The 22,263-nt window shown below is 35.5% G+C and overlaps 3 protein-coding genes across 4 annotated transcripts; 2 read left to right on the top strand and 1 right to left on the bottom strand.

Annotated features, from left to right (window-relative positions):
• Positions 1–1,250: 1,250 nt before the first annotated feature.
• On the top strand, positions 1,251–8,768 carry LOC309491100 (ferritin, middle subunit). The gene is made up of 3 exons (XM_082160544.1): positions 1,251–1,636; positions 2,663–2,809; positions 7,743–8,768. Exons 1-3 carry the CDS (start codon positions 1,469–1,471, stop codon positions 8,031–8,033), a joined length of 606 nt encoding a protein of 201 aa, XP_082016670.1. The 5' UTR covers positions 1,251–1,468; the 3' UTR covers positions 8,034–8,768.
• Positions 8,769–10,188: 1,420 nt separating this feature from the next.
• Positions 10,189–12,220, top strand: myod1 (myogenic differentiation 1; the record flags this gene model as incomplete). Its single annotated transcript, XM_082160527.1, has 3 exons — positions 10,189–10,698; positions 11,152–11,230; positions 11,365–12,220. The coding sequence occupies 3 exons, from the start codon at positions 10,189–10,191 to the stop codon at positions 11,601–11,603; spliced, it is 828 nt and encodes a 275-aa protein (XP_082016653.1). The 3' UTR covers positions 11,604–12,220.
• A 1,406-nt stretch (positions 12,221–13,626) lies between these two features.
• On the bottom strand, positions 13,627–20,676 carry tnnt3a (troponin T type 3a (skeletal, fast)). 2 transcript variants are annotated; one of them, XM_082160528.1, is made up of 12 exons: positions 20,632–20,676; positions 20,281–20,320; positions 20,169–20,210; positions 18,419–18,437; positions 18,275–18,320; positions 18,068–18,184; positions 17,881–17,958; positions 15,921–16,034; positions 15,722–15,834; positions 15,556–15,646; positions 15,389–15,429; positions 13,627–13,830 (listed from the first exon to the last, which is right to left on the bottom strand). In XM_082160528.1, the coding sequence occupies exons 1-12, from the start codon at positions 20,659–20,661 to the stop codon at positions 13,794–13,796; spliced, it is 768 nt and encodes a 255-aa protein (XP_082016654.1). In that variant the 5' UTR covers positions 20,662–20,676; the 3' UTR covers positions 13,627–13,793. The 2 variants fall into 2 exon arrangements, with proteins under 2 accessions (XP_082016654.1, XP_082016655.1); XM_082160529.1 differs by lacking the exon at positions 20,632–20,676 and having other exon boundaries at positions 20,169–20,182; positions 20,281–20,315.
• Between the last annotated feature and the right edge of the window lie 1,587 nt (positions 20,677–22,263).

Genomic DNA, 22,263 nt, shown 5'->3' on the forward strand with positions numbered 1-22,263 from the left:
CATGGTTACGTCACTGTACTGGTCATTATACGTTACAGAATTCATTAGGCTATAAATTGGTGTTATATGTATTCAAAGCTTTGCAGACTGATTTAATCAGTCTGCATCAATCAAATAGGTCTCTTCGCTCAAATTATCAATTATATCTTACTTTTCCTCGATATTGTTTGAAATGTTAAGGTGACCAGGCCTTTTTTAGAAGCTGTAAGGCTTTGGAATGAGCTTCCCCTGTCCTTAAAAAAACATCCCATACATTAAATGTTTTTCAGAGTGCATTAAAAACCCATTTGTCTTCTTTAGCATTTAAAAAAGCTGTGTAATTTGTTGCTTGTTGTTTTGTGGTAGGCTACTTGTTTTTTATGCCTGTTTTCATTTATATTTCCTTATACAGCACTTTGGTTCCACATTGTGGTGTTTGAAAGTGCTTTAGACATAAAGTTTGGGTTGAGATGAGAACTTGTGCAGAACGCATGAGATAAAATTCCACATGAACATATTCTATTTAAAATAGAAATGGCCGTTTAACATTATAAATGCCATTTTTTATTAAATGAATGTGCCCTTGCAGAATAAGTCCTTGATTTCTGTCAAAATTGTGATGAGATATTTATTTGTATAGTTCATGCAGGATAACGAAAAAGGAAAAAGGTATTGTTATTTTTAGAAACATTTTTAGACAAAAAAAAAAAAAAAAAAAGATTCGAAAAAAAATGGGGGGAAAGGATAAAATCATGAATTGTTCATCATATAACCTTGTTTAAATCAATAAACTATTAAAACACATTATGTTATTAATAATGAAAAACAGTAGCCTAAAAACACAGAATAAACCCTGGCTGGTTACACTGGTCTCCCACCCCAGTCAAACATAATCTCAAATAACACAATACAGTATGCTATATAATCATGTCATTAAATCAAATGACTATCAAAGTCATTTACATGTTTAGTCAAAACATCAAAGTGCACTTTAAAGCATGTCAAAAGATTTTTGAAACATGATTATTCACATTCACAATTATTATTATTGCGCTCAAAAACATATTCAGCATGGCAATAGCCATTAAATTATTAATATAATGATAATAAAACTAGATCCCTTATTCTAGATCATTTTGTATCAATATTGAATAAACTACGCTAAAACTATAGTAGGCTACCTAAATGTAGGCCTACTATAGTTAAATGTTTGGCTAAATGTTTGTAGGGCAGCTTGTCTACTTATCCACCCACATAATACCGGATGAACTTGACAGAATGAACGGGAAACGCTCGCATGTTTAGTCTTTCCGCGTCTACATTTATCCAGCAGCAGTCGACTTTGAATATTAGTTCATCACTTATTTCTTCACAATACGTAAACACGACGTATAATAGCGTCATGTGAGGATATAGCTTACGAAACGCCTGAAATCGCCGAGGACAGTGTGCAGGGAGTTTTGATGAACGTTACAGCGGAAAAATAAACATGTCGGAACCGAGAGTAAAGCGAATAAAAACTTGCCTCCCTCTGTGTAAAACACATTTATCTACTGCTGGGAGTCAGGTCAGACAAAACTTCCCGACTGTTGTGGAGGAAAGTCTGTGTGGAGTTTCCACTTTACTCATGGAGGTCTCTTACAGACTGGAAGCGCTGGTAAGAAGAACTCTAGTCTACTGTAAACATGATGCGCATTGACAGTTAGCCTACATTATAACACCCCAAATCATCCGTGTAGCAGTAGGCTATTGTAGAATAAACTACATTCATTTACAACATTGCTTTAAAAAGTTTTATATTTATAGAATTCTATGCCATTAGTTAATTGCGTTTAATGGAAAAGTTTGGGTTGTTGTCAAGATGCGACCAACACCCTGAGCCAATTGTCGCCCTAAAAACACTGGATTTTATCAATGTATAACTTTCATTAAAACATAATTGGGACAAAAAAAGGTTGTCAATCTTTAAAAAAATTTACTTTTCATGTTGGTTTTTTAGAGTAAAAAATAAATAAAAAATTTTGCCTAGCCTATCCAATATCCAATAAAATATGTATTCCATGACACAAAATAGCCTATCAAATGGAATATTGAAATTATGGCTACTAAAACACTTTGCCTTGTAGTTTAGACAGCTTAATGGTTTGTTGTTGTTGTTTTTTTGCTGGTTTGTTTACAAAAATCAATCAACATTTCCAATGTATTATTTATTTACATTGTTGACAAATATGATAAATCATGAATATCAAATCTCACCACAGTCATGAGGGTCTAATGGGGTCCTCTCTGTTGGTTCTTGTCAAATGACAATAAAATGGCTTCTTATCACATGACAACAAATATTTTTAACAAAACTGCTTTTTACATAATAATAACAATAATGAAGTTATTCTCTTGCCAAATTTTTGTGTAGCCTAACATTCCTAAATCTTTTACTACGGCATGTCTACATATTTTTAATAAATCAGTAGAATTTGTCTATAAATAAGTATAGTTCACAATAAAATTTACTTTATTGGTTTTAAAAAATAAACAAACATGTAAATATATTCTCTGAAAGCAGAAATAATGGACTGACAGACTAACCCATTTTCTTCACTTACAGGAAACTGGTTGGCAACATCATTACACTGTTTTCCAGTTAGTTTCGTTTTGAATCAGATCTGTCTTCCTTTCTGTTTAGGCCAAAATCTTTGAGCAGAGTGACTTGTCTTTACCCAGAGTGGCTGCGTATTTTCATCAGGAATCAGTGAAAGAACTAGAACGGGCAGAGGCAATGCTGCACTACCTGTCCCAGCGGGGAGGGAAATTCTGCGGCAAGAACATTCAGGTATAACTCGCCCACCTAACCTGTTAACCTGAGGACCACCACAAGACTTGGCACAAGTGACCCATATTGATTCTTAAAAGAAATAGCACCTTGTGGAGCAGCCCAACATAATTATGTTTCTAAGAACAAAGACTTTTGCTAATATTCCCATTAAGTTATGAAAACTTTATTTCTGAATGCTTAAACCGTTCCGTTTTTACTTGGTTATGTGAACGTTAATAAAACATTCCATTTTATCATTCTGCAAACATTTAGCGAATGTTACTTTTGAATCTTCTCTGAATGTTCTGAAACAAGTAGTTTAAACATTTCCGTCCTTTCCGATGACTGACATCACAGAATTTACCTGTATTTTGGAGCAGATGTGTGAATGGTCTCTTACCGGTAAAAAAGCCGGAATGCTTGTGTGAACAGCATATTTGTGTATTTACCGGTAAAGTCATTCGGGCAATTTTACGGTAACTTACCGGGATTGCTGTGTGAAAGGGGCTTTTGACAGAACGTTAGGTTAGAATGTTCCTCGTTAGCTGGGATAGAAGGCATCTCATTTATTTAAACTCATGTTTAAAAATGCGAAATAGAAAACTCAGACCCTAATTATTAATCATAAGCCTATTTTTTCCCCATTAAACCTGAAGATATCCTTTTACTTCTGTTTGTATGGGGCAGCACTTAAGGGGGGTGGAGGTCTGAGAAAAAGAGAGCGATGGGGGTAAACTGGCAGGGGGTTTTGCAGAGATCTCCTCTTTAATGCCTGTTAGGGTATATGTTTCCCCTGAGTTCCAGAAAATTGGGGAGATTAATGTGAAGGCGGAAGGACAGTGCATTAATTGTTGTTCCAGATGGATTCCGTGGCACTTGCAATGCTGTCACTTTACACTGCGTCCTCTATACTGTTTTCTCTTCTTTCTATTTAAAAAAAAAATAAAATTTTACTATCCAGTATCCACCCTTCCCTGATTTTATGACTCGTGTAAAATTGATCCGGACTGGGACTGGTGAGGGTCCATCAGCAGCGATTTTGAACACCTTGTTATCCGCTCCTCCGCGCTGGGTGATGGTTGTGCACACTTGGAAACAATTGTGTGCTGTCTTCGTTAATTGTAGTTCAATTAAAATATGACTGATATGAGGATTAATCAATTTAGATAGCTTTTGAGTGTTTTATCAAAGCTCTTGAAACAATTTTAAGTTACTTAAATCAATGCCAATTTATTAAAAAAATACAATAAAACAGTAATGTTGAGAAATATTATTACAATTTTAAATAACCGTTATATTTGAATATATTTTTTCATGTAATTTATTCCTGTGATCAAAGCTGAATTTTCAGCATCATTACTCCAGTCTTCAGTGTCACATGATCCTTCAGAAATCACTCTAATATGCTGATTTGCTGCTCAAGAAGCATTTCTTACTATACGCTGATTTCACGCAGCCGCCATTTTGAAATCGAAAGTGAGGCTCCGGTGGGAAGAACCCCGGAAGTAAAGATAAACAACAATGCCTTGGATTACCAACCTGAAGCTGCTGCCGCGATTTACACTATTGGATGTTACTATTCAATATAGGATATATATATAGTTCATTCCTGCTTCTTTTTTTACATTCTGAATTATATATAAAAAAAATATTTTATTTATAAATGAATTGCACTGTATATAGTCTAAAGTATGAAAGAAATGTATGTACATTTTTAGAATTGACACAACATCATTAAACACAACAATACGCCATCGCATTCACGACTCTCCTGTGATTACAGGCGACACTTCCGGTTTTCTTCCCACCGGAGCCTCGCTTTCGATTTCAAAATAACGGCTGCGTGAAATCAGCGTATTATCAATCTTTAAAAAAGTCACGCGTTGGTCGAAATAACACAAAATACACTGCATCTAAACGCAAGCAGTGAAGGTAAACTTCTTAGAAAAGCTAGATACAAAAAACACTGGAACAGAAAAACCAAACTAATAATGACTAGATCACAAAATGAAAAAAAACAAACAAAAAAACACAAGGCTTAAATATGCAGAGAAACTAATGAACGTCAGGTGCAAATGATAATCAAACGGTGAGTAACCAAGGAACTGAAAACACAGGAAACTGAACTAGACTAGTGAAACCCCATCCAAACATACAAAACACAGAAATACTACAACAGAAAACAGTTGTGCTGCCTAATATAAATTTTTTTATTTATTATTATGATTTTTTTTCAGAATTGAAAGTTTAAAAGAACAGCAGATGTCTTTACTGTCACGCCTGCGCACATAGATATTCAAAAACGCATACCTATAGACTAAACACGTAATACGCATGTGCACGCCATCAGCGTTCTCACAGGTTCACGTTTTTAAATTTTGCGCAAAGAGAACTTAAGGGTTTTCTGTTAGAACGGTGTCGTTTCAGCGGCCCCTAAGTTAGTAACTAATGATTGTTGCGATGGAAGTGAATCAATCAAAACTAACTTTAGCTGGACAATAACTTTATTCTAGAGCTGCTGTAAAGCCAAAACAATCTCTGTTACTGTAATTTCCTGTTATCACTGTAAAGCTGCTTTGAAAGTGCTATATAAATTAAGGTGACTTGATTTGACTTGACTTTTGGTCCATTTAATGCAGCCTTGCTGAATAAAAGTATAAGCGGCCGTTTACACAAAACTATTTTCAACTAAAAACAGGAAAACTTTTGTACGTTTTAGCTGTTAATTTTTTATGACAATGGCATTTTGGGGGCCCTGAAAACGCTTATCGTCTTATCTCACCGTTATCATCTCAGCGTAAAGTACAAAAACATGACTTTGTAAAAAAAATGGTGACGTCAGGCGCATGTGTATTACGTGTTCAGTCTATAGGTGTGTAGTGTTTCTTTATAAAGTGACATCGCCATCTACTGGTCTGGCATAAATAATACCTCGTTTTTAGTCGTTTTCGCGGATTCGTGTGAACGGATATCATTTTGACGACGTTGTCGTCTGTACACAAAAAACGCAAATGAAAAACTTTTCAGTTTTTAGTACATTGTTGTCGTGTAAACGTACCCTTATTTCCTATAAATATATAAATGTATACATTATAAAAACTTTTTTACAAGAAAAACTTTTAAAGTAGTTTGCATGATATTTTATTATTATTTATTAGAAAAAAAATTCACAAAACATTTTAATTTCTTATTATTATTTGAAAAGAATTATTGTAAAAGAATTGTAAAATGTCATGTGGTATGACTTTTTTCATAAATAATTTGTGATATTTGTGGTACCTTGAAATTATTTCAGTATTTCAATTACCTTAAGTATTACAAAACGTCTATTTCTAAGAACTTGGCACATGTGTTTGAAACAAAAAAACAAACAAACAAAAAAAAAAGTATGATTTTTTTTTTCTTCATCATGGACTTCTTTGCCATTGGCTCAAATATTCATTGCAGTGATTCTAACATGAATGAATGAATACCAAATCAATTGGTCAGACTCAAAATTTAGTTGAGAAAATCACATGTAACTTCAATGGCACTCAAAGCTGTGTTACATTGGCCTTGTCCCAAATGGCACACTTGACATAGACCTGCATTCTCACATGCGTCTGTAAAGTCCAGGAGCCTGTAGGGTGTTTTTAGGGTGTGTTCACACTTAGCAGGTTTGGTTTGATTAAAATGAACTCTGGTGCGATTGCTCTGTTAGTGCAGTTGATTTGAATAAGTGTGAACGCTGCCATCTGAACTCTGGTGCACCAAACAAGCGGACCGAGAACGCTGAAAAGATGGTTCTCGGTCCGCTTCCTAACGAACTCTGGTGCGGTTCAACTGAAATATAAATGCAACAAGGACCAAAGACATCTAAATGTGTTTGACGGAGGGATTCCAGCTGCTGTTTTGACTCCTTTACACATTTTATTAGCTCTTGATGATTTCTCCGCTGGTCAAAATACCATATTATGTACACACATACTGTACAACGAGCGCATTTAGCCCAGCACACAGCTTGTTTTGGATTTTACGTCTTATATATGTATATATATATGTTTTTTTGTTGTTGTTGTTGTTGTTTTGTATCTTTAGATTCGGTCTTAAAAGTGAAAAGTGAACCAAGACGAAACATATCATTTTCTTTTTTGGTCCAGACCTAAAGAACCAAGAGAACCGAGCTATAAGTGTGAACACTCCCTTAGATTTCAGAAGGGTGCTGAAACAGTACTGACCAATCAGCATCCAGGACCGAAAATTATATTTGGCTACATTCAATTTGATAATTTACAGTGTCCTTGTTACATATTACATGTAGTTACTGTAGTAATAACTATACATTTTTCATAATTGCATGCAACTAACCCTAAAACAAACCCCAATCATAACTCTAACTCTATAGTAAGTATATGTGGTTAATTATTATTACTCAGTACTTAAATGCATAATTACACTGTAACATGGACACCTTAAAATAAAGTGCAACCCTTTATTTTAAGGTGACATTGTACTTACTTAAATAAGTTCTGAGTAATATTAATTTACTACATGTACTTACTATAGAGTTACAGTTAGGGTTAGTTAGATTGTAATTATGCATGTAACACTTTATTTTACAGTGTCCTTGTTACATGTGTTACATGTACTTACCATAGTAATAACAGTAAATTATGCATAATTACATGCAACTAACCCTCAATTACTCAGTACTTAAATGTATAATTACATTGCAACAATGACACCTTAAAATAAAGTGTAACCGCATACTGTTATTACTAGTAGTAGTACATGTAGTAACGTGTAACTATGTCAACTTAAAACTAAGTGTTACCTTATATTTTATAATTAATGTAACATTTACATCAGTTTAGTGTATACTTCTAATTCTTAACACACAGTAGCTTTTATAAGCGTGATAGGTTTCAACTTAAAAAATTAGGCTTATGACTAATTGTATGTTTGTGCGCAGAGGCCAGTCACTGAAAATGTGTGCGCCGTCCTTCCGGGTCTGGAGATCATGCTTGACCAGTGGAAGGAGGAGATGAGCGTCATGGTGGAGTTGAATCAACTGGCTCGTGAGTACGGAGATCCACACACCGCCAGCGTGATCAAAAGTCAGTTCGTTGAGCCCCTCGTCCCAAAGGTCAAGCTCGTCGGTGACCTCTTGACCAGCGCTCGCAGAGTGGGCTGCACCAGTGACAGCACAGGTGGCTTCGGCGAGTACCTCATCGACCAGCTTCAAGAGACCCTGACTGCCTAGACTTCCTCTTCGAATCGTTTAGGACGCATGATGTGTATATCGCACTGAAACAGATGAATGGATGGATAGCTGAGACACTCACAATAATTCAAGTTTTGTATGTAACAAGTATAGTCACTCCAATAACTTTGGTCGCCCTTTAGATTAGAGAATACATATTCACTATTAAGTAGTTGCTTGTTATCATGCATATTACTTGAAAACTGGATGTTAATTAGTACTTATAAAGCACATATTACCTTTTTCTGCATGACCATATTCTAGATCCCTTGGTCCTACCCAATACCTAATCAGGACCACTACAGCAACTTCCTTAATTACTATCAATAAGCAGTAATAAGGGGTTTATTGAGGGAAAACTCCTAGTTAATATTGAGTATGTGTCCCCTAATCTAAAATGTTACCATTATTTTATTAGCATTCCTGTAAAATCAAGGTATTCTTCAATGACAAGAATGAGAAGTTTAGATAAGAGTTTAAACTTATTTTCTCTTCATGTATTAGTGCTTCAGACCATAAATTTAGATGCATTTATATATGGAACATTGCTTTGTCCTGTTTATTATCTGTGTGAGAGATTTATTTGTATTATTTTCTCAAAACAAAATATATAGCCTATGTTATATTTGCGTATGAATTTGATTTGTGAACATTATTTCAAATGAAAAGGTTATTTTAAGTTTTGACTTTTGCATATTTATCCTGCACTGGTTTTAATAAACAATGTCCACATTTCATATGCCATTGTGCATTTTTTCTTTATAGCATAAAAAAGAAACAACAAGTTGTCAGGCTGACAGAGTTATTATTGTACACTTTTTAACATGCAATCTTACTTAAACTCCAGTTGCCTGTATTCAGGCAACAAGTAGGCCTACTAACACAAGACAGATAACGCAGCATATTTGGGACTTTTGAAACAGAATTGAAGTTTTTACCTCTCATCCGGCTCTTTAACGCCCCCTATTGTAGGACTGTTGTGCGTCCATCTGCTAATCCAAGAAACGCTAAATAAAATGGGCCAAATCATAAACAGATCATGAACGGCAATACCTTTACCTAGTAGTCATTTTCTGAGTAATGAAATAAATAATCAATTAATTGATTAAATAAAATAATAAAAAGCCTATCAATTTCTTTAAACAAAATACTTTGAACTTAACATTATTCAGTGTAGCCTAGCCTATGTTTTTATTTCAGTTCTGAACAACATATAGCCTACTGATAAGCATCCTACCATTCAATAGGCCTACATTTAAGTCTAAACTATTATTCACATGCGCATGCATATATTTATTGTTAAAATTATGGTGTTTTTATTTTTATATATTTTATTATTTATTATTCACGTTTGTTTGAGATTCCCGATGAATGATTGAATTTAGTCTTCATTTGGCATTATTAGCCTTTCAGTGTTTTATTATGGAACACTTAAAAAAAATTATAATAATAAAAAATAAAAAAAACATTAACGCATGGATAACTTTTTTCTGTTAAATTAGCCTTCTGAAATCCCTGCTGTTTGTCTTCTTATCAAATACAGTATAACACATTTATTTACTTATTAATTAGAAACAAATGATAGAGGAAAGAAACCCTTAGAAAATATAAAGGAAAATCCTTCCTCGAATTTTTTCGTTGAAAAAAGTGTTGAAAAAAAGCTGAAAAGCTTAAATCTTTGATTTGATGACAAATAAACAAATAAAAAAAAAAAGTTTCAGTCCAAATATTCACGCGACAAAAGCAGTAAGAGTAACTTATATCATTATTTATAAATTAATTTGTCATTTTAACATTTTTATGACGCCGTCATTAGCTGCAGTGGCAGTCCGTCAAAACCACGCCCTCTTTCTCAGAGAACATACTCATTGGTCAAACTGTCCTCTGCAGGACACGCCCCCAGACTGGCTGGGCTGTATATAAACAGGCCGTGATCTCTGACCAGCATCAAGTACCTGAAGGGTACAAGCAAAGAAACCTTTTGAGGGTCTGCGGTTTTAAAACGGTTGTCTCTTGCAATACATTGTTTCAGGATCTGAAGGAATTTGTCTTAATATTCCTAAATCCTTAAAAACTTTACTACTTGGGAAGCATTCAAGTAGGCTAGCCTAGTTATAAGCCTATACATTTTTTTTTTTTTTTTTTATTCATAAAGATGGAGTTGTCGGATATTCCCTTCCCCATCTCATCAGCTGATGATTTCTACGACGATCCTTGCTTCAATACCAACGACATGCACTTCTTTGAAGACCTGGACCCCAGGCTCGTTCACGTGGGCCTGCTCAAGCCCGACGAGCATCACCACATCGAGGACGAGCACGTGAGGGCACCCAGTGGGCATCACCAGGCCGGCAGGTGCTTGCTGTGGGCATGCAAAGCCTGCAAGAGGAAAACGACCAATGCTGACCGCCGCAAAGCCGCCACCATGAGGGAGAGGAGACGACTGAGCAAAGTCAACGATGCTTTCGAGACCCTCAAGAGATGCACGTCCACCAACCCAAACCAGAGGCTGCCAAAAGTGGAGATTCTGAGAAACGCCATTAGTTACATCGAGTCTCTGCAGGCGCTGCTCAGGGGTCAAGAGGAAAACTACTACCCTGTCCTGGAGCATTACAGTGGAGACTCGGATGCCTCCAGCCCGAGATCCAACTGCTCTGATGGCATGGTGAGAAGGAGCCTATTTATGTACAGATGTAGTGGTTTTATAATAGTAGCCTAATTATATTCTTTACCTATTTATTTGACCAAATATTTATTTGTCCGTTCATTCATTAATGGTTTATTCTATACGTTGGAAAAGTAGATTCTAAAAAACGCTGGGTTGCTTCAATGGTAAAATATGGACAAACCTAATCGTTGGGTTTAAAAATGTAAACTAACGAACTCGGTTTGTCCATTTTTGACCGTTCCAACAACCCATCGTTTTTTAGTGTAAATGTGTTTTATTTGATTAGAATTTGGAAACATGTGAAAACACATTTTTCATTCAACAGCCAAAAAAAGATATCGCTAATGAATGAAACATTGTTAATTATATGCCTAAGTAAATGATTTGTGTATGCACTTTGTTAATTATGTGTCTTCATTGTAAATAAAAAAATGTTCTCGTGTTTTCTAGATGGATTTCATGGGCCCTACATGTCAGTCGAGAAGACGGCACAGTTATGACAGCTCTTACTTCAACGACAAGCCAAATGGTACGTCAAGTCGAAACATTTCCAGAACATAGCCTATATAAATATCGACTTACTAAATTCGTCTTAATTAAAATCATTACAAATTAAACATTTGAGTTTAAGTTAAATAAAATATCTGTTATTTTGTTTTGCAGCTGACGCACGGAATAATAAAAGCTCAGTGGTGTCGAGTTTGGATTGTCTGTCCAGCATCGTGGAGCGGATTTCCACAGAGACCCCCGCATGTCCCGTGCTGTCGGTACCGGAGGGGCACGAGGGGAGCCCGTGTTCTCCGCAGGAGGGGTCTGTCCTGAGTGAGAGCGGGGCCCCTGCACAGTCCCCGGCCAACTGCCCTCAACAGCAGGCTCAGGATCCCATCTATCAAGTGCTTTAAAAATCCGCAACATTTCAAAGCAAATTGAAAGAGACATTCTGAATCAAGAAACATTCAGCAGAAAAAAATGCAAATCCGATCTTAACGACAAAAGAAAGACTATTTCGATCCACTGCTGGAAACTAGGAACGAATGATCTTTCTTTCTTTCTTTCTTTCTTTCTTTCTTTCTTTCTTTCTTTCTTTCTTTCTTTCTTTCTTTCTCTTTCTTTTTATGCTGTGGAAAATCTAATTCCTTTTTGAAAATGGCTCGGCAGATCAGCAAGTGAGTTTCTTAACTACGCTTATTTATATTATTGTATCCATGTGAAAATGTGACCATATTTTTTTTCTTCTCCCCCTTTGTGAATATATTTTCTGTCACCATCACCTTTTATTTCCTAATTATTCACGAGAGAATCGTAATCCAGATACGGATAGTAGGACCACTTTTGTATATGTGTAAATAAGATCTGTTTTGTTAAAGCGACGAAAACGAACAAACATATTATTGTATTTAATGATGATGCCTGTTTGAAACACTAGCTTGTTGTGTCTTGTGTTAAACTTTATATTTATACTTCTTAAATGAGTGAATGTCGGATTAATAAAAAATAGCCTATAACTATTTATACTCAAATATTTGATGGGGTTTTGTGATTTATTCCATGAAATTAAAATGGCACTATTGAAAAACAAAACGGATTTAGCGTGACAGGGGGAACCAGTTGAGTTCTTTTTAAGTTTTTTGTTTTTGTTTGTTTTTATCACAAAAAAGACATAAAATAATATTTTACATTTTTAGCCTACCTTTTGTCCATGCTGTTCCAGAGAACCCTGGCAACTTGAGTTGATTTAAGAATGTTTTTCTCGAAGCTTCCCCAATTTTTTTTTTTTTTATCTTAATCAAAATAAGCGTAAAGCTAAACATAAAAGTTAGAGGAAATAATTTAGCCTGCTCGAGGACTTTTGAGGGAATAGCCTGTTAAAAAGGGGTAAAAGGTTTTCGTTTCACATTAATCGAATTTCGATAACGCTTCACCGTCCATAAACAATTTTATTCAGTTGATGTAGGCTACATTCAAATATGAATAGCCTATATACAAGTTTAGGATTCTTTAAGCTATACAATGGCTACCGATACGAAAATGTTTGATTATGTTTATAAAAAAAACTATAAAATGTTAGCCTATACTTTTTTAATAACAGGTTTGTTATATCTCAGGGATAAAGGCCTATATTTCTCGCGTAAGAAATTAATAAAAAAAAAATAGGGCTAATGGTTGACAGATATGATATTATAACAACAGCACCATCTTGTGTAGCCTATTGAACGGTGTAGCCTATTTGCATAATGCTCACCTCATATTTGTAGCTAACTGATCATATTGTGCATTATTATACGTGTGTCACACTGTAAATCTTCTATGAGCAAATACGTCACTTTTTTAGCCTACTTTCTCATCAAAATAATTTAACCAATTTCAAATTCTTTTTAGAATTTAAATGTAAAATGTTATTGACAGGATCTGTGACTGTCGATTACCACAGAATACTTTCGACACGTAGGACTCGTACCTCAGCGTGTAGCCTAAAAACAAACTCAAACTGACTATAGCCGACACTGCTAGACATTTTGAATCCTGGAAACTTGGATTTTGTTGGGACTACTGTGGAAGGCGGAGGAACATCTCACATCTGGATACGCGTGACAGGTTACTTGTGGGTGGATAAGTCACTAAATCCTTCCGCCTGTCAAAGTTACATTTTACCGGCGTGACAGGAGATGGACATTGAATATATTTGCACAGACAAGGTAAGAATCTCGAGTTTAATCACTTACGTGCACATACGAGACAGTGTAACATTATTTAGAAACCGTGCGTCTTAATTTTTATCCGTGTGCAATAAAACTCACGAATTTCACCCGACATAATTTTTTTTATCGAACCTTGTTTCTGCACTCGTGGAATTAGAAAGAAATGGTCTTGGGTGACAACCTCCAAAAACAACGATTTTATTGATGTTTCAATAAGAACAAGTACTAAGGCTTTAAGTCACACTTTATTTACATGACATATAAGGAATTAAACTACATTCCAAGACGATGAAGAGTGGGTTGATCAACAACTAGTCCTGTGCAGTCAGCACAGAATGAGGGTGTATCTTGTCCGTCATCATTGTGGAGGTCTTGGCCTGCAGGACGACGCACTTACTTTCTGCGACGAGCGGCAGCGCCCTTCTTGCTGCTGCAATGTCAAGTAGTCAAAACACACAATGTGAGCAAAATTATGCTTTGATTTAACACTCGACCGAATTAACACTGTAACACTCGAATTTACATTTCACACCACAGCAAGCACATACCAGCTCGTTCAACCCAGGCTTCACTTAGGCTTATTGTCACAGTATCATAGGCCTAATGATGTTTTTTTGGCAGCTTCAATCAAAAATGAATTCAACAGAACTAGTTTAAACTAGTCTGCTCATCAGTCCTGGCGTAAATCCATATTCCCTACTGTCCTTTTTTCTTAGTTAGAGTTTCCATTTATTTCCATGTATTATTAATATTTAAATGATCAAAATATAGGCCTATTATTATTATTCTTTGTATTTTTATTATTATAATTTATATTATATCTTTATTTATTTTTTCTCATAAACCTCCTCTGTCTTGTTCCTTAGACCTGTAAATTAATGATGATAATAATAATTAATGTTCCCCTGTAGTTAATGTTATCCCTTTAACTCATCTTTGATCACCAAAATTACATATTTAACCGTTTTTTTTTTACCTTGAATAATGTAATGTATTCATGCCTTAAAATAGCTTGAATGTAACTCTACACCCTTGAATATTAATATGCAAATTAGCCACGCCTCCACTCACACCAGCTCAGAGATCCACTAGATCACATGTTGATCTGATTGGTTAAAGGGTAGTTTGTGATGTCAGAAACACCAGCGATTTCAAACCGCGTTTTTGAGACTGTCTTTGGTTCACTGCAGTTTTAAGGAGAAAATACTCAACAATGGTGTTGTCTTTTGAATTTGTACATGGTTTGTCTTAAAGCATATTAAAAACCCCTCATAGACATAAACAACATTAAACATTTTTTTTATAAAAAGATAAAAATAATTATGAAACTTATGAAATAAATTATGTAGTTTTTACAATAAGAAGTAATAATGTTGTCTGTGACATTAAGCATGTTATGACATCTCATAGCTTCTGTTATGTAGCCTATTTTATGGATAGCTTTACATGCAAAGGCAGCTTGGTGGAAAATAGAGAAACATAACGAACGAATGCTGATTTTCAATTTCTGCATATTGATAATAATTTAAGTAATTCCTAAAATGTATTACAAATGTCTCCTTGTGTCTATAAATCTGCAGATTAGCATGTTGCTGTTCTCAGAAAGCGAGTGCAGTGTTCTTGCATGTTAAGGGGCCGTTTACACACCATTTTCAGAAAAAACAACAACAAAAAAAACGTAACTTTTGGGGTGTTCATGGTATTTTTTCTTTACAAAGTGACATTGCCAATTACTGGCCTGGCATGAATAATACAGAGATTTTAATCATTTCCGCGGATCTGTGTGAATGGGGATTGTTTTGACAACGTTGTCGTCTCTCGTCTGTACACGAAAAACGCAAAGGAAAACTTTTCCATTTGTCGTGAAAACGTACCCTAGGTTCACTTTGTTTTCACCATCACAGAAGATCTGTCAATGCACTGAAGCAGTCACACACAGGCCATGCACAGCAGGGGGCGCCATAACATTCAAGAAACATGCCACTTACAATTTGCCGAGCTCCTCCACTCTCTTGCGGAGTGTAGTAATCTGTAGAAGATCAGAGATTTATCAGCGATATCAAAATTTACCTCAAGGGAAAACTGATGACAATTGGATATACAGGTTCATAAATGTTTCCTGTCCTCTTGTCTCTTTCGCTATTTGTTTTCTCACCTCATACTTCTGTCTCTTCAACTTCTCTGTGTGCTCAAATTTCTCAGATTCCAGGGACTTTATCCAATCAAACAGCTCCTGTGCTTTATCTCTGAAGCCCAGGACACAAGACATAAGTAAGTTTGCATGGCCTCCCTTTAACAGTTTATAACAGAGTATAACTCACTTCAGTTTGTCCTCGCTGAGATGGTCGATGTTGAGTGGCTTGCGTCTATCAGCCAGGATCTTTTTCTTCTTCTCTCTCTCTGTCTGCTTTTTGCCACCTTTCTTGGTGTCAGCCTGAAGGACAACAGAGCCTTGGGTTTCAGTCATTGTTGTTTCAGTTCATTCTCCTCAGTTCATTTTAACTGTTTAAATAGAGTTACCTTCTGCAGGTAGCTGCTGTAGTTGGAGCCCATGTTGGAAAGAGCTGACTTCTTCTTGGCATCTTCCTCTGCTTTCTTCTTAGCATCTGCCTCCTCTCTCTTCAGCCTCTCCTCCTGTGGGAAACATCAGGACACTCTGTCAGTTAGTGGTCGACCCATTATTGTTGTTTTTTAAGGCCTGTGCCGATATCTTAGGGCGTTTTCAGAGCTGTAGATCATTTGCTTTGTTTCCGAAACAGGGTTCAGATCACTTTCACAAGGCAACATTTCAATTCGTACAAAAATGTGTTTATGCAAGTCACATGTGAGTAAAGCTGTCCTCTTATTGGTCACAGTTTCCACTGCATCATCCATAGCTGTCGTGAAACGCGCAAACACTTATACGTCAGTACGGAATCAAGGCTTCGTCGGGACAGAATTGTTGCAATGCACAGAGAAAAGCTACACCTTCACAACATTTTAAGTTGAAGAGTCACTCTTTGGTTTTCGACTGTGATAACTAATGTGCTCACTCACAGAATCAGACACTACTGCTATTTATATAGCACATTTTCAGTTATGAATTATGATAGCGCTTGGTTCGTTGGTCTATTGGGTCGGATTACTTTCTCACCTCAAGCGAACCGCCCCAGAGTTCGGTTTCAATCGGGCTGAGACCTCCTCATTCAGGCGATTTTGGAGCGATTGTTTTGGTGCGGATCCGAGCGATTGCCGTGTTCATATATGCCTAAACAAACCGAACTGGACAAAACACACCAGTTTCGGAAACAAACGCTCCAAACGAGCCAGGTGTGAAAACGCCTTCAGGTTGGCCTATAGATCGAGGCCTATTGCTCTCGATAGGTAGATCTATTGCTGAAATTAATTGCTGAAATAAATTTTTTATTTTATATAATATTTACTAAATTAGGAATATAATTTGAAAATGTATATAAAAAATGTCATTTGATTTTTTTTAAATCTGTAAAATAATTTGATTTATACTTTAGATTGCAACATCTTGATTCTTTAATGCTTTTAGAGTGATTTTCTTTCTTTAACACTTCTGTCAAATAATTTATTAGACAGAGCCGTTAAACAGAAACAGAGATGAAGATGGAGAATGGGAGCTTGTGTGCTCATGCCTGGCATTATCAGCTCTATCAAAATAAAAGTCCCACTTCCAAAACCTTTTTGAGTTTTGCTGATAATTAAAAAATGCCAAATATCAGCCGATATATTAGCCTTGGAGATATCGGTCGACCACTAATGTTGATGCTTTTGCTAGAAGATGGACACTTTCTAGCCTTGCAAGGTCAGGATGTTTCCATCCACCTATTTTTATGCGCATTTTGGGATATCGCATAAAAAACGCTGGATGGAAACATCGTCAAGATGCACGTAAAATTCATTAAAAACTTGTGCGCTTAATTGAGCCGGATACATTTTTTATTCGATAAGAAAACATGCGCATAAACTGCGATGGAAAAACTTTTACCAAATTAATTCTATGATGCGCATCAAAAAAGACATGTGACTTGTGATGGGATGGCATAACTGGACCAACCAGCGGACAGATCTCATTTTGGTCGTTCTGAAATGCCTGTCTGTTGTCAAAGTGGTTTGGTATAATTACCTCCCGGAAACGTCTTACACGACTGCGTTCCCAAACACCAGTCGTCGGCCTCCGAAAGCAAGATAACATGACCTCGTTTATTGCATTTCATCTGAGTGCTCTGAGGCACAAGTCAGTTATTATATACGATAATTATTATATTATGTGGCTTGTCCTACTGCAGCAACTTCCATTTTTCTTATATCTTTCTGATATTTAGCGTCAGTTTATCAGGAATTGACGATTTTGTTCTCATCAGCTACTGGATGGAAACGCTGCTTTATTCGCGAATGTTTTATGTGATATTCCAATTTTGCGCATAAATTAAATTCGCAACTTTGGATGGAAACCGCTAGTGCTACACACCTCGCGTCTCGCCTGGCGCTCCTTATCCTTTTCAGCTCGAATCCTCTGCTGCTCTGCTCTCTCAGCTCTGCGCTTCTCCTGTTTGAAGACAGAAAACATTCACATGTTCATTTACAACTTTCTGAAGAAGATCAAGCTATGCCAACGATTTCGTGACTGTTTTACTTCTCGGTTTATGTTCACTCACAATTCTCGCCTTGAGGGCAAGGAGTTCCTCCTCCTCCTTTTTCCTGTGCTCGAAGTGAGCATCGATGAGGCCCTGCAGCTCAAGTGTATCCTTGTTCTGACGTTTCTTCTGAATGTCCTGCGTTCAGACACACAAGAAACAAGTTGTTTAACCCACTAACAAATACATGGCCATTTTAAAGAGCATCAAATAGGAACAAACTCTTACATCAAAGTCCACTTTATCACCATCTGGGATCTTGGGTGCTGATGGCCTGGAGTCAAAGAAATAAAATGAGCATTTTGTCGTAGATTAAATTATTTCGATTAATGTGCAGTAATGTGAAAATATAGGCTAGTGTCTAATACTTACTTGAACTTTGGCTTCTCATCTGTATTAAGAGTGAAGAGGAGACAAGTACATGTGTTATTGTGAAATCCACTCAGGGCAATACAGTTAACGGTACACAGCAAACGTTGGAAAATTTAATTATTATTAATTTTAAATGATTAGTTATTAAAATATTAAAGTTATTAAACATCTACATTGATTTTAGATCAAACATCCAAGCATAGCCGTGATGCTCAGAAACACCCTTATTTTATAAAAAATTGTGACTTGTATTAATCCCAATTGAAGAAATTTAAATATGATTATAGATTTAAATATATATTTTTAAATATATATATATAGAAATATAAAATAAAATAAAAATATAAAATTATTAAAATATTTAGAGCTACATGTGTCCAATTCAAAAGTTTTCCTGAAACAGCAGATCTGCTCCTTAAAATGAGTTGGTCAGTTTTCAGTACATGCCATGCAGAACTCAAACAGTGTGTCACTGCACGGTTGTTATCATTTAATATTATTTCACCCTTTTCATTACATAGCCTAATCTGTGAATAGGTTATTGCCCACAGCATCATAAATGTTGTCCACTGGGAGTGAATAGGTTATTGCCCACAGCATTATAGATGTTGTCCATTAGGAGTGAATAGGTTATTGCCCACAGCATTATAGAGGTTGTCCACTAGGAGTGAATAGGTTATTGCCCACAGCATTATAGAGGTTGTCCACTAGGAGTGAATAGGTTATTGCCCACAGCATTATAGAGGTTGTCCACTAGGAGTGAATAGGTTATTGCCCACAGCATTATAGAGGTTGTCCACTTGGAGTGAATAGGTTATTGCCCACAGCATTATAGAGGTTGTCCACTAGGAGTGAATAGGTTATTGCCCACAGCATTATAGAGGTTGTCCACTAGGAGTGAATAGGTTATTGCCCACAGCATTATAGAGGTTGTCCACTAGGAGTGAATAGGTTATTGCCCACAGCATTATAGATGTTGTCCACTAGGTGGAGACTGCAGACAACTGAAACAAGTCCCTTCAACACTGATAAAGTGGGATACATCTGTAATCAACATACCTTCCCCTTCAGTGACCGCAAGCATTAAACAAGAACAAAAAACAAAAACAGAATAGACATTATTATTAACTGTAATACTGTGGGGTACCGAATCCGCCAACATTAAAAATAAATAGATTTATTACATTTTTAAAAAGTTTATGTTAAGTCCTTATTTATGTATTATTTTATTTCTTTTTACATTTATTTCTACATTTATGTATATATTTTACATTAATCTATTTCCACATTTAGTTATTAATACATTTTTATGTCTGTATGGTAATGAGGGGGCATGTTTACACTCCACATTGTACAATGTATACACTACAGATTCAGTGCAAAGATAAATAACATATGATTTGCCTTATTGTGTAATAAAATCAATCAAATACAATGTAAAAATAAAAACTCAAAGATGGAGGACGTAGACCAGGATGTTCTAGATAAATGTATTTCAAATTTCATATTAATTTCATAATAATTATTCATTCTTTTATTTTCTTAATTATTTTATGACCAGTGCATAAGTATCACACATTGCACAGTTATTACATATGTCCCATTGTGATTGCCTACTTTCACCACGTTCTAACAAGAAGAACGATTATTGGGAGAAATGGTGAACGAATACATTACACCGTTTATAATTGTTTTTAAAAATGCTCTGGCAACAAGATTTTACAAGAAAACGTTGAAAAATTTTACTCACCCTCGAAATGCTCACTGTAAAAAGAAAATAAAAAACAGAAGCCTGATTATGCCCCCTTAGTGCACTTCATAGAAATCCAGTTCAATATGTATAGACACTTTATGATACTTACACCTCCTCTGTGTCTGACATGGTGATAGTGGACTTTGAGACTAAAAGAAAATGAAATAATGTTGCACAAATCAGAACCTCAAGTGAAGACTGCAATGAGTTTAATGAATACTTAAAAAATCAAAGTCTCTCTCTCTCTCTCTCTCTCTCTCTCTCTCTCTCTCTCTATATATATATATATATATATATATATTAAAAAATATATAACTACTTTGGGCTTTTTGCCAAATGTAATAATCATCAATAATGTCAGAGAGGACTAGGAATGTATGATGCAAATACTCCCTCCAAATTTTGTGCAATGTGCAAAATCATTTAGCTAAGTATTGACCAAATTGTATTATTAGCTGACCTGTGAACTGGCTGGCACTTGATCAATCATAAATGCCCTTATCCATACTTGTACATGTAAAAGTTTGTTTCCACTTTGCCTGATAGATCCTTGGCCTTGTAAAAGTCATTGAAAAGCTCAATAGTAAGGCACTTTCCTTCAGAACATATTCTTGTGTAGACAAACAAGTAGTAGAAAAACACATATCTTGGAAAATATAGTGTTATTTGCATATTTGTAGATGATTTGTGTTGTTTCCCAATTTATATATAGTGCAGGACACATATTTTGGAACAAATCAATACAAAATACTACAAAATCTTAAATAATAATTACAGGGTTTGATTAATTTAAAAAATACAAATAAATCAGTTGTTAACTTTTGAATAATAATCAGGAAATGGATGTGAGCAATACCTAAAAGCATCTCGGCCGAATATGACTAGACAGCTGCACTTAATAGGCCCAAACATTGTTCAGGATCTAGTTTCCAAGTTCCATCTCAAGTTTTTTTTTTTTTTTTTTTTATCTATATTTGGACATAGCATGTTACGATCATATATAGATTGAATAGAATATGTTATTCAGACAATTCAAAATCAATGAAATGTAAATTTAAACATAATTTTAAAGCTACCCATTTTAGAATTAAGAGTCCATAAATTATATTTTAACTAAATTCATTAGGTTATGATTTCCGCAAGTTTGTGTGAAACCTGATGAGTTCACACGCTACTTATCACAAATTGTCTTAGTCTAAACTGAAGCACAACTACACACAAACTTTCCTGATTTCACAATTTCCTCACACTCTGCACTCATCCCCTCCTTCACCCTTACCTCAGAAAAGCTGAAAGAAGTGAGCTCCCTGCTGACGAAGACTGGCTGTAAAGTTCAGCAAACATGCATTTCTGTTATAGTGACACCTGATCTGTTTAAATCTCCCATTGGTGGATATTCTCTTGTGGGAAGGGTTAAAAAGGGAAGGTCCAGAACTTGGCCCAGGCACTGAATAAGGAGATGAATAAGGGTTTGAGGAAATGTAACAGAGGCGTAAGTTTGGAGGAGTGAGTCCAGACACTGTTGCTATATTTGCTGTGGTACTACGTAAGCACAATTAATACATTTTCTGAAAGGGACGAACGTGAGTGGATTGAACTTAGCTTTTGGTGTTATTTTCAACATAATAGATAGATGCGTCGGATGAGGTTTTGGGGTGTGCCCCAGAGCTCGCTCCCAAGTCCACATAAGTGTTACAAACATCTTACCTTTTTTCATTATAAATGTCTAGAGGTCACTAATATGCCAATACATTTCTGTAAATTATTTTAAATAGAATTTGGTGAAACTTAGTAACTCTAAGCTCTGTTGGTAAAAGACATTCAATGTGGTTACAATCGTAGCCATTCCAGCCTGTCAGCATTAATTTGTGGAAAGATAAACATAAGAACAGGAAATGCTATAGTAAATAGTTAGCAAATTAATAAATAATCATTCATTATAATAAAGAAATAGTATATTTAAATTAGGGCTGTCAAAATGTACATGTTAATTTAGCTAATTATTATTTTTTTTTAATATTTAAATTTGATAAAAGCACACACACACAAACTACCTGCAAATCTTAAAGCACCGTTTACAAGGTCACATGGG

Source organism: Leuciscus leuciscus, assembly GCF_965113295.1.
Source record: "Leuciscus leuciscus genome assembly, chromosome: 25".
NCBI classification, from domain to species: Eukaryota; Metazoa; Chordata; class Actinopteri; order Cypriniformes; family Leuciscidae; genus Leuciscus; species Leuciscus leuciscus.

What these genes read in the sequence shown, in the direction of transcription:
- tnnt3a (XM_082160528.1), bottom strand. Translation starts at nt 20,661, where the DNA reads ATGATTGATCAAGTGCCAGCCAGTTCACAG. An exon ending in GTGATAAAGTGGACTTTGAT is followed by an intron (nt 18,185 to 18,274) that starts GTAAGAGTTTGT and finishes GTCTGAACGCAG; the next exon opens with GACATTCAGAAGAAACGTCA. An exon ending in CTCAGCGAGGACAAACTGAA is followed by an intron (nt 15,647 to 15,721) that starts GTGAGTTATACT and finishes CCTGGGCTTCAG; the next exon opens with AGATAAAGCACAGGAGCTGT.
- LOC309491100 (XM_082160544.1), top strand. Translation starts at nt 1,469, where the DNA reads ATGTCGGAACCGAGAGTAAAGCGAATAAAAACTTGCCTCCCTCTGTGT. An exon ending in CTTACAGACTGGAAGCGCTG is followed by an intron (nt 1,637 to 2,662) that starts GTAAGAAGAACT and finishes CTTTCTGTTTAG; the next exon opens with GCCAAAATCTTTGAGCAGAG. An exon ending in TCTGCGGCAAGAACATTCAG is followed by an intron (nt 2,810 to 7,742) that starts GTATAACTCGCC and finishes GTTTGTGCGCAG; the next exon opens with AGGCCAGTCACTGAAAATGT.